This window comes from Monodon monoceros, unplaced genomic scaffold (genome assembly GCF_005190385.1).
Source record: "Monodon monoceros isolate NGI ecotype Baffin Bay Population unplaced genomic scaffold, NGI_Narwhal_1 Super_Scaffold_8, whole genome shotgun sequence".
In the NCBI taxonomy this organism is placed as follows: Eukaryota; Metazoa; Chordata; class Mammalia; order Artiodactyla; family Monodontidae; genus Monodon; species Monodon monoceros.
The window spans coordinates 2,566,300-2,581,828 of record NW_021703785.1 but is presented as its reverse complement, the minus strand read 5'-3'; the positions used below and the strand labels follow the sequence as shown (position 1 = coordinate 2,581,828).

Here is a 15,529-nt window from a genome sequence, read left to right as displayed (position 1 = left end):
TAGCAAAGCAGGAATATTACTAAGCCACGGAATAAACTATTTACACAAAGAGTTCAGCCTTGTGTGTATTTCCAAGTCGTGTTTAGTCTACGGCGGAATATCTGCTCCAAATTCCAAATTAAGAGGAAACACCTTCGTTTGGCATTACTTTCCTTTGTGTTGCCTAAAACTGCTACGGGGTCAGCAACGCAACGTAATTTCCGGGAGCAGGCACTCAGCTCCCGCCAGGCCTCCCCAGGGTCCAGAGAGAAAGTCAGGCAGGATCACTGAACCCACTACAAGTAATTCACGACTTCCCTCCATGCATCAGGTACTCCCCCAGACAGTGGGGGCATTTTTCAAAGAAGCTCTGTCCTCCAGCATCTCAAAATCATCAAGGGTGTTGAACCAACATACACGAGACAATGAGATCTCAGCCACGTAGCAGTGATAACAGCTATCGTGTTCTCAGGGTTTACTTGCTTCCCACGTACAACCTCTCTGAACATCTTAAAGGTGTCTGCAGACGTTGTGCTGTCCTCATGCGATGGATCAGGGACCCGAGGCTCAAAGAGATGACACTGCTCCATGGAACACGGAGGTAAGTCCTTCATGACAACTACCCACCCTGCATGCTGGGGAGTATGAAGACGAAGACCAGATAAGTCCATGAACCCACATGGCGAAGGGTATGTAAAGCCAGGCCAAATTAAAACAACAGGAAGATACCACTACACATCCATCAGAGTGGCCAAAATCCAAAGCACTGACAACACCAAATGCTGGCAAGGATGTGGAGCAACAGGAACTCTCATTCATGCTGATGGGAATGCAGAATGGCTCAGCCACTTTGGAAGAGAGTTTGCTGGTTTCTTACAAAGCCAAACATACTCTTACCATATGATCCAGCAGTTGTGCACTTTGGTATCTACCCAAAGGAGTTGAAAACTTAGGTCCACACAAAAAGCTGCACACAGATGTTCACAGAAGCTGTATTCAAAATCAGCCAAAGCTTGGAAGCAACCAAGGTGTCTTTCAGTAGATGAGTGGATAGACTGTGGTCCATGCAGACCACAGAATGGGCTATCAAGCCATGCAAAGACACGGAAGAAATTTAAATGCACATGAATAAGTGAAAGAAGCCAATGGATATGGGGAGGGGGAAGGGTGAGCTGTGACAAAGTGAGAGAGTGGCATGGACATATATACACTCCCAAACGTAGGGTAGATAGCTAGTGGGAAGCAGCCGCATAGCACAGGGAGATCAGCTCGGTGCTTTGTGACCACCTAGAGGGGGTGGGCTAGGGAGGGTGGGAGGAAGGGACACGCAAGAGGGAAGAGATATGGGAACATATGTATATGTATAACTGATTCACTTTGTTGTAAAGCAAAAACTAACACACCATTGTAAAGCAATTGTACTCCAATAAAGATGTTAAAAAAGAAAAAGAAGCCAATGGGAAAAATCTACATAATGTATGATTCCAGCTACATGAAAAGGCAAAACTATGGAGACAGTACAAAGAACAATAGTCGCCAGGGTTTGGGGAGAGATGGGGATGAAGAGGCAGGACCACAGAGGACTTTTGGGGCAGTGAAAATACTCTGTGTGATACTATAATGATGGCTACACGCCATTACACATTTATCCAGACCCAATGATATACAACACTCAGAGTGAACCCTAAGGTAAACTACGGACAGTGGGTCAGTGTAGGTTCACCAGCTGTGACAAACGCACCAACTGGTGGGGGATGCTGATAGAGGGCAAGGCCGTGCTTGTGGGGACACAGGGGGTAGATGGAAAATCTCTGTACCTTCCTCTCAATTTCGCCTTGACCCTGAAACTGCCCTAAACAATAGAGTCTTTATTAAAAATGAACAAATGAAAACCACCCAGCCAAAGAGCTGGAGACTTTTGGTCAGACAGAAGGTAGCCACTGTCAGATGCTGAGCAGAGGAATCACGTGGTCACAGCGGGATCTCTGAAGACAGACTCAGCACAAGGTGAGGAGTGGGCTGGGGAGAAGACAAGGCTGAAAGGGGGGGCAGGAGCGGGAGGGATTCGTGGCGATCCTGGCACAGAGCAAGTAGACCTGGAATGGTGTCGCAGCCATGGGAAGAGACGGCCAAGGGGGCTCCGAGGGACAGGTAGAAGGGGGAAGGGTGGAATGAGTGCCTGGGTGACGTGAAGGTTAAAAAGGAGGGGAGGGTGAGGCCTCCACATGAAGCCACGGTCTCTGGGTTGAGCATCAGGTAATATTGGGGCATCAACGACCAAAACGGGCCACTTGGGAAGAAGGGGAGTCGGTTGGTGAAAGGTGGCAAGCTCGGTTCTGGACATATTTGCTAAGTCTGCAATCAAAGCAGGACAGCGGAGGCGAGATGTTCCATGCGAACGTGAGGAGACCAGACTGGGGTTCAAGAGAAAGGTTTGGAGTCCCCTTCACGAAATGCTGACAAATCATGGGAGTGGGGAGGGTGGAGAAAAAGAGAAGCCTGCTGGAGCCCAGCCCCGGGGCCCACCCACCCTGAGGGCTCTGGAAGAGGAAGAACAGAGAAGCAGGGAAACAGAAAGGACCCCAAGAAAGACTGATGTCACAGGACTAAGACCAGGAGAACAATGGAGGGAAATACAGGACGGAACCGGTCCCCGTGTGCCAGACTATAAAATGCTAACCCCAGAGTCATTCTTCAGGCGGTAAACTCCTCAAAAGAAACTGACGATTGAACCATTTTCTGGTTCACATCTCTTTCATTGTGCGCACAAGAATGGGAGGAATATGTCTTTTGTATTGTTCTATAGCTGACATTTCTTAGTGGTTGTTTAATAAGAGCAGAACAATGCTCTGATATTATTTTAGGCATTCTATTGTTGCTTTTGCTTATTTGAGCTCAAGAACTCAAAATACCCAATCCGCCTGAGAGACATTTTAATGAGGCTAATGCTTGTCCAGTTTCTGGAACCGTTGCTAGAACAAACATCGTATACCTCATCAAGACAGGTGCTGTAAATTATTCACTGATTGACGCCCCCTCCATCTCTAAAAGGATTTGTTTCAGCGGGTCACCTGTGGGTTCAGTTTGTCTGCAAAATCTCTACCAGTTCTAAACTAGATAACCGAACTTGTTCAGTGATGGCCATCCTCCCCAGTTCCGAGAAATCTGAAGACAGTCCTGTTAATGGATAATGCAGGGTTTTGTGAATTCCCCCATGCCCTTGCCCCCTGAGGCGAGGTGTTCTCCGTCAGCTCCTAAAGGCACTCCCGCCTACAATCAGTCATCCGTGCTGTAACTCTGCAGACATCCCAATCCACCTGCCACCTCCGGAGGGGGCCTTTGGTTGAGCTGGGGTCTTATCGCCGCTCTCCTAGACCTCCTTGTGTCTCCACCCCTCCCAGGGGAAAGTTCAGATATCACGGCTGTTAGTCATACAAGCAATGGCATCTTGCTACCTCGAAGGAGGGAACCTTAAGGTCTCCTTTACATGCAAAGACAGCCTGATGTGTGAAAGGGCAAAGGAAGAGCTATGCAACCTTCTGAGTATGATGCACATGACAATTCATATGAAAACAAGACACCAGGTCTATGGTTCCCATTCCTTCCTCAGAGTCAGAGGTGGGATATCCTCCTGGAAGCTTCCTCTGAGCTCCCCAAAGCTAGGTTAGGTGCTCCTATGGCCCTAGGTTTACCCTGACTGTAGTGTTTACCAGCCTGAATTGTATCTGCCTGTTTCCTTCTCAGTACTTCTCAGGAGCCCACAGCCTTCCTGGGGGAGGAGGGTGGGCCCCACTCACTGATGCACGGCCTGGCGGGGGGTGTGGCCTCAAGATGTGCTCAAGGCCCATGTGTGGGATGAAAGCAGGAAGGATGGATGAGGGGTGGGGGAGCAGATCTGCCAGGGAAACTGAGGCAGGGGGTTACCAAGTCCTCTGAAATCACCTGCTTAATCAGAGCAGACACAACATTTAGGATCCTCCGGTCTCTAAACCACACTTTGTGTGTGTGTGTGTGTGTGTGTGTGTGTGTGTGTGTGTGACTACACCATTAACACACACACTAATAATTCTCTAAGTGTGCACTCACACACACAGGCTGGGCACACTGTTTCTCCTGGGTGGTATCAGAGTTGCTCTCCCCTTCATCCCCATCCAGCTCCATGCATGAAGAACACGATGATTTAGGTTATATCTTCACCAAGCTCACTCCTGAATACTGAGCTCATGTTGCTGCCACTGGTACTAAGTCAAAAATCACCCTTCTCTCTGAAATTACATTCCCAGCAGAATGTGGTCCACATTCAGACCAGAATTAAGTATCCGTTTGAGTTCTAGGTCATTCAGTCTCAGAATGGTGACTAATGGTCTGGAGATGCCAGCACCCTACTCGGGCATCACCACACTTTGGCGGAAGTTCACATTTCTGATCCTGAAAAATAATTTGTGAAGAAGCATCAAACAGACCAGCTGGAGGGGGAGTTTGGAGGCTGCAGAAGGAAGAATTCATTCAGCTCATGACTGCGTGAGTCAGAACCGAGGACCCTCGATCATAACACTATGGGCACATTTTTGTCTTGGGTCTGCACCCTATTCCTCCTTCCTTGCCAAAGAAAGCAAAGTTGGGGAGGGGAGTGGGGGGTAGGAAAAAAAAATCACTGGCTTAGAAAATCCACCCACCGGTAAGTGAACAGTATGGCCATAGCAGATGTGATCAAATATAAAATCAAACAGCCTTTCATGTGAATAATAATAATAGTAAGTACAATCTCTGTCTGGCACCTAGTAGGTGACCTTTGGGTGTACCAATGCAGGTAACACGGATTCAGATACTCCACAAAAGCACGTAATCCGAGAATCATTTTTATCGGCTTCTGAATTAGGGTTTGACTGGCAGCACCTTATCATTCAAAATGCATTTTTAAATGACATTCTGCTTGGATCAATATGGAAATTATTTCAACTTTTTGATATCCCTAACAGCTGATTTTGGAAGGAGGTAAGCAAAAAAACAACAACAACAACAAAAAAGTTACTGATGGTGTGAAAAGTGAGACAAATTTTAAAACTAGCCAGATATTATTTTAAATGGATTTTCTGATACAGCCATAAGTCATGTTCATATTAATAAATTTTCTCTCTCTGAATAAACCAGGGAAAGTATGGCAAAATGATAATACCCATTAAGTCAACTGGTGATCAGAGGGTGTCCACGTGCCAGATCTCTTAAAACATGACATGAGATTTGAAGGATACAGCAGAGCCAGGACAGGGACGTACAAGGAAAGTAAAATAAGCCCAAACTCAGCAGTAATGAGTTTGATTTCCCACTCACTGAGGGGCTCATTCTTCAAAGCCCTGGCTATTTGAAAAGCCAGCTCTCATAATTGGCTTTGCTTTGCTAATATCATCGATCAGAAAATCCAAGTCCAAACAGAGTTTCATATTTCCAAATAGAGACCCTTCGCTCATTTCCTTGCCGTCTCTCCTTGGAAATGTTAAATCTCTGGGTCAATAGTTCTGGACCCAAATAAAGTGCTCTAGAGCTGCCTCTTTTGGAAGTATTTTGTCATCGTGACCACAGGGTGTTTAAATAACCGACTAGGGTGCCTGGCTAGCCTCTGGACTGGGAGGGACAATCTGAAGTTAGCTGCTTGTGTCAGCATCAGGCCTTTCCATACCTAGTGACACAGCTGCCAGCAAAGAGCCAGACTCTCTACTGCAAGACATGTGTGCATATCACCAGTTTATTCTGGCAAGGAACAGTTAATAATTTATACACAATGAACTGAAGTCAGTGAGCATCCTTCTTCCTGAAGAGAAGAAAAGAACAAAAAACAAACAAAAAAACTAAGCAAAATCAGGATGTGAAACAAGACTAAGTGGGAAATGCCGAAAGTAGTAACATCATTTTTAAATATTTGGGGAGGGGGGATGCAAAATGTGTTGAGAAGGCACACCTTCCCGGGGTTTTGTCTGCAAGGCTGTGACACTGGGAAACGGCTGAGGTTTTTACTCCGTCTGAGGGGAAGCAAAAAAGCAAAGAGCACCAGTACATCAGGGACCGTCTAGAGCTGGACGCCTTTACTTGTGCAAACCGAACTCCCAGATCCTTTCCGGGCAAGCGCACAGCCGGAGGAAGTGAAAACTAGGAAAACAATCTGTGCACAGAACAATGAGATGGAGTTTCATTTTGGTTTCACACTCAAATATAATGTGGTTATAATTTTTTTACTATATTAGTCAAAGTCATCGCGTCGAGTATGGAAACGTTTGAAAGCTGCACGACAGAAAAGCTCCTCTGCTGTCCCTTAGCGTGCTGCAGCGACAGCAAAGTCGTGGGAAAGCAGATACAGCTGTTTCCAGGCAAACGGCCCAGGACTGTTCAGCATCAACCACCAGAGTCCCCAGAGCTCCAGAGAAACACGCCCAAAGCGACTCCCGGGCACATGTGTGGGGCTCCGAACAGCACGGGGCGCGCGTGTCCGGCCCTCCGGCCCCCGGCCCACTCGGGCGCCCGGGGCAGGTGAAGGCGCCCGACGGCCAGGCGCCCCCGAGGTGCGAGTTCAAATCCCCCTGACTCCCGGGCACCCTCACCCCGCGCGGGGCGCACCAAGTTCTGCTCGCCCGCCCCCGGCCCCGAGGAGTCCCCTGACTCGCCCCTACCCAGCCCACAACAAAGGAGGCTCCCTAATGGATGCGCGATCGCACCCCAGGGGGTCACCGGCGGGGACCGGCCGCGAGAGTGCGCCCGGTTGTGCCGTACGCGACCCCCGGGCCCGGAGGGCGGCTCCGGCTGGGGACAAAGGGGCCGCGCGGGGCGACAGGGCGCAGGGCGGGACGCCGGGAGCCGAGCCGGCCGGGACTCACCTTCGCGGCGGCCCGGCTGCTCTCCTCGTGGAGCAGGAGGGCGGCGGGCAGCAGGAGCCAGACGCCGAGCCGGGGCCCCATGGTGGCGCGCCCGGGGCGGCGTGGACCGGCGGCGGACGGCGGGGGCCGGCGCCCGGGCTCTTGGGGGCGGCGGCGGGCGGCTCACTCTCGCAGGGCCGGGACTCGAGCGCGGCGCACCGTCCCGGGCGCGGCAGCTCGCGGCGGAGACCTGAGCGCGACCAGGCGAGCTCCCCAATTTGTTGGCGCTGCCCCTCCCCTCAGCGGCGCGGGGCGGGCGGTGCCTCAAAGGGGGAGGACCCTTCGGCGCGGGTAAGAGGCGGCAGGAGCGCGCGGACGGGGGATTGTGGCCGCCGCGCGCCGGGACGCAGGGCTCCGCGCTCTGTACCCACCGCCGCCGCTGCCCGCCCCGCGCCCCGCGCTCGCCGACCCGGCGGAGCTCCGAGGGCGGACGCGCGGGCCCGAGGTCGGCCCGGGGAGGCCGAGAGGGCGGCTGCGCTGCTCGTGCCGCAGGCGGCGCTTCTGGAGGGCGGAGACGCGCGGGCGGCAGCCACTGAAGCCGGGCCTGAGGTAAGAGCGGCCCTGGGACGCCGAGTCCCGGGCGGAGGGCAGAGACTCGCGCGCCCCGTGCAGCTCGGGCTGCGCGCCCGGCTCTCAGAGTGGGAAGGGGGAGAGGATGGAGCGGCGGCTGCTGAGCGGCCCCATCCGGGCCTAGGTGGGCAGCCGGCTGCCCTCTCCCCTGCCTTGTCGCGGGGCGGCTCCCGGTCACCCCCGGCAAGAGGCGGGGACGCGCCCCGCTTTCCCTTGTCCCGCAGACGGAGGCGGGCGGCGACGAGGCTCCCTCCCCAGCCGGGCTAAGCCCGCTTTGTCTCGTCTTCCAGGCTAGGAGGGACGGATCGGAGCCCCGAGGGGCCGAACTGGGAGCATGGACCGAGACCAGCGCGCGGCGTCGCGCCCTGCCCTGCGGTGGTAAGCGACTTGCTGCCTATCCCCTGGGTCCCGCGCGCGTGTGCTTTTTGGAATTTCCAACCCGGGGCCGCACACTCATGGCGCTCTTCCCCCCTCTCCCATCCAGGTGGCTACTGCTGGGAGCTGTGACAGTGGGGCTCCTGGCCCAGGGCGTCCTGGCGGTAAGTCCTGGCTCCCGTTCCGGGCCGATTCGCGTGCCGGAGAGAGCGGTGGGGACACCGAGTGGCCTTCCAGAAGGCCACTCGCGCGTGCGCACCTGAGCGTGTGTCCGTGTGTGTGTGCCTGGGTGTCCCCTGCGCCTCCTACCCAGCCCAGGCTCTGAGAAAGCACGCCTTCCCCGCCCCTCACCCCCGAGAACTCCGGTTTGCCGTTCCTTGGGTCCCCCTTCAATCCTGTGCGTTACTGGCGTCGGCTCTTCCTTGGGAACCAATAATTTAAAACATGGCTCGCGGCATCCTTTCCCCTCGTTTGAGCAAAGCCCGTCGTTAGAAGCAAAGCTCGACCTTAGAATCGAGGCGGTCAGACACGTGGCCCTGGGGCGCCAGGCTTCGGGGGAGAATAGCTTGCGTGGCATCAGAAGCTGGTGTCGGAGGTCCTGCCCTTGGCAGAGTTTTCCGTTCTTTTGAATGAGAGGCTCTGGGGGAATGGGCGGGGCGAGGAGGACCGGGCGACTTTGTACTCCTGGTGTCGCTGAGAGGGAACAATGGCAGAAAACACCGTTTTCTTGCAAGACGCGCTGTGGCCCTGGAAAAGCCAGGATGGGGCTGCTAAGTCTCCCACGGGGACCCTGTTTACCAGGTCCCCCTCCACCCCAGCCCCGCCATTCAAGGTGACCCTGTCAGCGTTGCCAGGCAGTCCCCGCCTGCTGACTGCACTATGGGATTTTGTACTTGGCAGCAGGAGCCACTCTGGTTGAACTTCGCGTGGCATGGCTGAGCGGTCACAGCTTTTGTTGGGTCCCTTGAGTTGAGGACCCAGATGTTTAAACTGCAGCTGAAGATCCAGGGGACTTACCAGGTGTCCTGGACCCCACCCTCCCTTCCTCTGTCTGATGGAATATGGTGGCACCTGATCTCCCAGGTGGCTCAGTCAAGAGACCCCCCCCCATCCGCACTCTGGGTAGAGTGTACACAGGCACAGTGGGGAGCTGTGTTCACGGTTTGCTTTGAATTCTGTTATTTTTCACATTGTTCCATCCTCACATAAAACAAATGAGGATTTTCAAGGCTGTGAATGAGCAAGTGCTATCCTAGCTTGGGAAAGAACCTCTAGCCTCACTTTTCTGCTGCAATTCAGGGCCCAGATTGGGAGTCAGAAGAGGAGTCCATGGACTTTGACCGGAACATTCCAGGCCAAAGTTTTCTTAAAGCTCGGGTCTGTCTCCCTTTCCTTTCCACACGTCCTGGTTTAAGAAGATCAGAGCCTAGAAATTTAAACCAGCCCATTGGCCTTTATGGGTCCTTATGCACACAAGACATACAGGACTTGGCCCAGAGCTGGGAGCCAGGGCAATGCATGCGCGCGCGCGCACACACACGCACGCACGCGCGCACGCAGACGCGCGCGCACGCTCAGAGGAGGAGGAGGAGGTCCCTGCAAAGGAAAGTGCCCAACCCTATTGAGATTGTGCATTCGCTGTGCTCACTCTCCCACACCCCTTCGTCCCCTAGAACCACTTTTGAGTGTGTGTGTGTGTGTGTGTGTGGTATGTGGGCCTCTCACTGTTGCGGCCTCTCCCCTTGCGGAGCACAGGCTCCGAACGCGCAGGCTCAGCGGCCATGGCTCACAGGCCCAGCCGCTCCGCAGCATGTGGGATCTTCCCGGACCGGGGCACGAACCCGTGTCCCCTGCATCGGCAGGCGGACTCTCAACCACCGCGCCACCAGGGAAGCCCCTAGAACCACTTTTATAACATCAGTGTTTTCCTTCTGGCATTGATCCTAAAAGTGGTGGAAAAGTGGTGTTCATGTCAGAAGACCTGGGTACTAAAGGCAGCTCTGCCCTGGTCTCATAAATCCTGAGCACGCGTTTCCATACAGTGAACAGAAGAGAATATCCCCCAGCCTGTTACATGTAATATACCCCTGTGCCTTCCTCCAAAGCCTCTTAGATGCCACATACTCATCTGAGTCTCTGCTCCCTGATCCTTGGATGGGACCCAGAGCGTTTATTGCCTAGCAGTGCTTCTCAGAGGACAGTCCTTGGACCCCTACACTCACCTGGAAAGCCTGGTTAAAAACTCAGACCTCTGATCCACATCTCAAATCTCCTGATTAGACTTTCGGGGGCGGAGCCTGGGAGTCTGCATTCCCACTTGATGCTAAAGTTTGGGAACCACTGAGTTAAGAGTATTAGGTTGGAAGGCATTGGAGTCACTTGCCAGTTTATGGCATTTCTAAATCTGCAGATACAAACATACTTCTGAGTCATTTTACTAGAGACACATCAATACGTATTATTCAACAATCATGGAATTTATGATGTTCGACAGTGGATGTTCCACTTGCTAACTTCTTATTGTCCACTGGCTTTAAGAGCTGTTACTCAAGAAATAATGCCTTAATCTTTAACTATATTTACTAAAAAATCTTTCCTCATTGTGGCAAGTCCAGCTCCTGCCCTATTTGTCTGCCACACTCAGGAATCCTGTGTCTTTGCCCGTTTGTGCCAAAGAGTCTTCCCAGGGGTAGGTCAATTCAGTGAAAAGGGCTGCTCGCTGTAGCTTGAAGAGTTTTGTAGCAGAAGCAACAGAAAATGGGTAGCAGAGATGGTAAATAATTATTTAATGAATACTTGCTATGTGCCAATTTTTGCGTCTTAATCCATCTAAGCTTCATAGGAAAACACACCTACCTGAGGAGGTAACATTTATTACCCCCATTTTACAGATAAGAAAACAGGCACAAAGAGTTTAAACACCTTGCCCAAGGTGTCTCTCTTTGTAAGCAGCAGATCTGAACCCAGGCAACTCCCCACTGCTTGGTTTCCCAGGGTCAGAACTGGTATGGTAAGTCAACTACTGATTTTCAGTAGTTGAGTCTCCTAGCTGTGCTTTCCTTGCTCTGGACAGAGATGGGCAGAACAAAGCCCACCCACTGGTTTCTGGGAAGGGGAGTCCCCCTCCACCTCCTCTACTGCTTTGCTCTACAGAGCAGGAGCCGGGAGCAAGGGAGACCCAGCACGATCTGGTGGCCAGAGGGAGAGAGGATGGCAGCAGTCCCCTGGCAGCCTGGGCTCGGGACCCAAGCGTGGGTACACGCACCCTGGATGTGTGGCACCCTGTCGTCAGGCTGCCTTCCTGCCGCTGCCCGGCCTGAGGGCACGTGAGACAGCCCGTCCTAAACGGCCACCATCCCAGGCTTTGAAGGCAGGTTGCCCCGGGGCTCATGAGCCCCTGTACCGCACTATTGCTTCTTATCTCAAGACGTGGGGCAGCAGCCTTGAAGATCTAAGAGAGCAGCCCTGTGCGATTCTGGGGGGAAGAGAATTCCAGAGAACAGAGACCTTCCTGGAGATCAGATGTGCTATGGGCTGGGCTGACCTCCTGACCTCAGCCGGGGAGAACTTAGATTCTCCAGGTTATGAGGAGGCAGCCAGGAGAGCTGGACACACAGGCCCCGTATGCCCCGGGAGATGGTGGGCTCCAGACTGCCTTCCCACCAGCTCAGATTTCCAGGGCTCCAGGCTCTGGAAGATTCTCTTGCCATTCCTGCATGCTGCCACACCTTTCCCTGCCCCCAAGGAAAGAAAAGAAAAAGAAGGAATATGCTCTTGTTTTTTTTTTTTGAATTTTATTTAATTTTTTTTTTTATACAGCAGGTTCTTATTAGTCATCTATTTCATACACATCAGTGCATACATGTCAATCCCAATCTCCCAGTTCATACCACCACCACCACCACCACCCGCCACTTTCCCCCCTTGGTGTCCATATGTTTGTTCTTTACATCTGTGTCTCTATTTCTGCCCTGCAAACCGGTTCATCTGCACCATTTTACTAGGTTCCATATATATGCGTTAATATACGATATTTGTTTTTCTCTTTCTGACTTACTTCACTGTGTATGACAGTCTCTAGATCATCCATATCTCTACAGATGACCCAATTTCGTTCCTTTTTATGGCTGAGTGATATTCCATTGTATATATGTACCACATCTTCTTCATCCCTTCGTCTGTTGATGGGCACTTAGGTTGCTTCCATGACCTGGCTATTGTAAATAGTGCTGCAGTGAACATTGGGGTGCATGTGTCTTTTTGAATTATGGTTTTCTCAGGGTATATGCCCAGTAGTGGGATTGCTGGGTCGTATGGTAGTTCTATTTTTAGTTTTTTAAGGAACCTCCATACTGTTCTCCATAGTGGCTGTATCAATTGATATTTCCACCAAGAGTGCAAGACGGCTCCCTTTTCTCCACACCCTCTCCAGTGTTTGTTGTTTGTAGATTTTCTGATGATGCCCATTCTAACTGGTGTGGTAGTTTTGATTTGCATTTCTCTAATAATTAGTGATGTTGAGCAGCTTTTCATGTGCTTCTTGGCCATCTGTATGTCTTCTTTGGAGGAATGTCTGTTTAGGTCTTCTGCCCATTTTTTGATTGGGTTGTTTTTTTTTTAATATTGAGCTGCATGAGCTGTTTATATATTTTGGAGATGAATCCTTTGTCCGTTGATTTTGTTTGCAAATATTTTCTCCCATTCTGAGGGTTGTCTTTTTGTCTTGTTTGTAGTTTCCTTTGCTTTGCAAAAGCTTTTAAGTTTCATTAGGTCCCATTTGTTTATTTTTGTTTTTATATCCATTACTCTAGGAGGTGGATCAAAAAAGATCTTGCTGTGATTTATGTCAAAGAGTGTTCTTCCTATGTTTTTCTCTAAGAGTTTCATAGTGGCCGGTCTTACATTTAGGTCTCTAAACCATTGTGAGTTTATTTTTGTGTATGGTGTTAGGGAGTGTTCTAATTTCATTCTTTCACATGTAGCTATCCAGTTTCCCCAATGCAAAAGAGACTGTCTTTTCTCCATTGTATATCCTTGCCTCCTTTGTCATAGATTAGTTGACCATAGGTGCGTGGATTTATCTCTGGGCTTTCCATCCTGTTCCATTGATCTATATTTCTGTTTTTGTGCCAGTACCATATTGTCTTGATTACCATAGCTTTGTAGTATAGTCTGAAGTCAGGGAGTCTGACTCCTCCAGCTCCGTTTTTTTCCCTTAAGACCGCTTTGGCTATTCGGGGTCTTTTGTGTCTCCATGCAAATTTTAAGATTTTTTTTGTTCTAGTTCTGTAAAAAATGCCACTGGTAATTTGATAGGGATTACATTCAGTCTGTAGATTGCTTTGGGTAGTATAGTCATTTTCACAATATTGATTCTTCCAATCCAGGAACATGGTATATCTCTCCTTCTGTTTGTGTCATCTTTGATTCCTTTCATCAGTGTCTTATAGTTTTCTGAGTACAGGTCTTTTACCTCCTTAGGTAAGTTTATTCCTAGGTATTTTGTTCTTTTTGTTGCTATGGTAAATGGGAGTGTTTCCTTAATTTCTCTTTCAGATTTTTCATCATTAGTGTATAGGAATGCAAGAGATTTCTGTGCATTAATTTTGTATCCTGCAACTTTACCAAATTCATTGATTACCTCTGGTAGTTTTCTGGTGGCATCTTTAAGATTCTCTGTGTATAGTATCATGTCATCTGCAAACAGTGACAGTTTTACTTCTTCTTTTCCAATTTGTATTCCTTTTATTTCTTTTTTTTTCTCTGATTGCTGTGGCTAAGACTTCCAAAACTATGTTGAATAATAGTGGTGAGAGTGGACATCCTTGTCTTGTTCCTGATCTTAGAGGAAATGCTTTCAGTTTTTCACCATTGAGAATGATGTTTGCTGTGGGTTTGTCGTATATGGCCTTTATTATGTTGAGGTGGGTTCCTTCTATGCCCACTTTCTAGAGAGTTTTTATCATAAATGGGTGTTGAATTTTGTCAGAAGCTTTTTCTGCATCTGTTGAGATGATGATATGGTTTTTCTCCTTCAGTTTGTTAATATGGTTTATCACATTGATTGATTTGCATATATTGAAGAATCCTTGCATCCCTGGGGTAAATCCCACTTGATCATAGTGTATGATCCTTTTAATGTGTTGTTGGATTCTGTTTGCTAGTATTTTGTTGAGGATTTTTGCATCTATATTCATCAGTGATATTGGTCTGTAACTTTCTTTTTTTGTAGTATCTTTGTCTGGTTTTGGTTTCAGGGTGATGGTGGCCTCACAGAATAAGGTTGGGAGTGTTCCTTCCTCTGCAGTTTTTTGGAAGAGGTTGAGTAGGATAGGTGTTAGCTCTTCTCTAAATGTTTGATAGAATTCACCCGTGAAGCCATCTGGTCCTGGACTCTTGTTTGTTGGAAGATTTTTAATCACAGTTTCAATTTCATTACTTGTGATTGATCTGTTCATATTTTCTATTTCTTCCTGGTTCAGTCTTGGAAGGTTATATCTTTCTAAGCATTTGTCCATTTCATCTGGGTTGTCCATTTTATTGGCATAGAATTGCCTGTAGTAGTCTCTTAGGATGCTTTGTATTTCTGTGGTGTCTGTTGTAACTTCTCCTTTTTCATTTCTAATTTTATTGATTTGAGTCCTCTCCCTCTAAAAAAGAAGGAATATGTCCTTAAGGTTTTCTCTTCTCCTTCCAATCAGCTTAATGCTAAGTTACGGAAAATGTACGGTGCTCACATGCTTTCCATGCTCGAGTTAAGACTCCTAGAGATCAGGTCTTTTGCAGAATTCCCTGGGGCTCTAGTGCAGTTGTTCACAATCTGGGCCCCCAAGAAGCAGGGAAGTATCACAACGTTCCTCCTCTGTTAATGGAAAAACAAGGAAATCTCCAGCTCTCTGGAGGCCCTTAAAGTAAGCCTCCCTGCATGGCTTGTATGGCTTGGCCACAGTCAGTAACACCAGCGATTTGTCATAGCATCACATAACAGACGCAGGTATAAGGGGGACGGAGGGACCACAGCTCTCCCACTGCCTGTGGGTATATTTAGAACCAGAGAGAGAGGGGGAAAAAAAGTGCAATTCAAGTAAAAAGTTCTAGAACAGAAAACAAAGATTTTGGTAAAATAATAAAAATCAAAGGATTGTCTGTCTTCCTTTGGTGACAGACAAATGGGTGACGCTTCAATTAAGTAAGAGAGAAAATGCCAGAGAAAAACAAAAGTGCAATGGAGATAAACCTGATCGATGACGATGGTGTAATGAAGATGTCAGTACTTAGAAGGTGGTGGTTTTGGAATGTCTTGTACTTTTAATCTGAAAAGGAGTTTTCAGATTAGGAACCTCTGATTAGAGGACTTGAGAGGAAAATGTGAAGTCAGCCTCCAGCTGTAGCTGGAGGTGTCATCACCGGCGTGGAAGGTGGTAGGTAAGGCTGGGAACCCCGGCCTTGGCTGATTCGGCTTGTAAGCTTGGCATTCTGCCAGGAGCTGGTGGCCCCCAGGACCGGGGACCGCACAGCAGTGGTAGAGGCAACCAAATGCCACCCCAGCGTGGCTCCTAACTGGCTGGGTGACCCCAGAGCAAGTCACTTAACATTTTGAGGGAGGGTTGGCGTCCGTCCGTGCTGGGATGCTCTGGGCATTCAGTCACCCCGGTGAGTTGGAGAGTCAGAGCTGAGGACGGGGCCCGCCCCCCTCAACC

The 15,529-nt window shown here is 49.7% G+C and overlaps 2 protein-coding genes across 5 annotated transcripts in view; one reads left to right on the top strand and one right to left on the bottom strand.

Annotated features, from left to right (window-relative positions):
• COL4A1 (collagen type IV alpha 1 chain) overlaps positions 1-7,073 on the bottom strand; it is a 148,232-nt gene extending 141,159 nt beyond the window's left edge. Inside the window, exon 1 of the mRNA XM_029209813.1 lies at positions 6,846-7,073. Coding sequence (XP_029065646.1) covers positions 6,846-6,926 — 81 coding nt within the window. The 5' untranslated portion in view covers positions 6,927-7,073. The remainder of the gene's footprint in view (positions 1-6,845) is intronic.
• The window catches only part of COL4A2 (collagen type IV alpha 2 chain), a 169,448-nt gene continuing 160,433 nt past the window's right edge, over positions 6,515-15,529 (top strand). For 2 of the 4 annotated variants that reach the window (XM_029209809.1, XM_029209812.1), the window contains exons 1-3: positions 7,230-7,433; positions 7,745-7,832; positions 7,939-7,993. In XM_029209809.1, the coding sequence (XP_029065642.1) occupies positions 7,789-7,832; positions 7,939-7,993 (99 nt within the window). In that variant the 5' untranslated portion in view covers positions 7,230-7,433; positions 7,745-7,788. Of the gene's footprint in view, positions 6,534-7,229; positions 7,434-7,470; positions 7,579-7,744; positions 7,833-7,938; positions 7,994-15,529 lie in introns of those variants that run through there. The other 2 variants (XM_029209811.1, XM_029209810.1) reach the window with 2 other exon arrangements.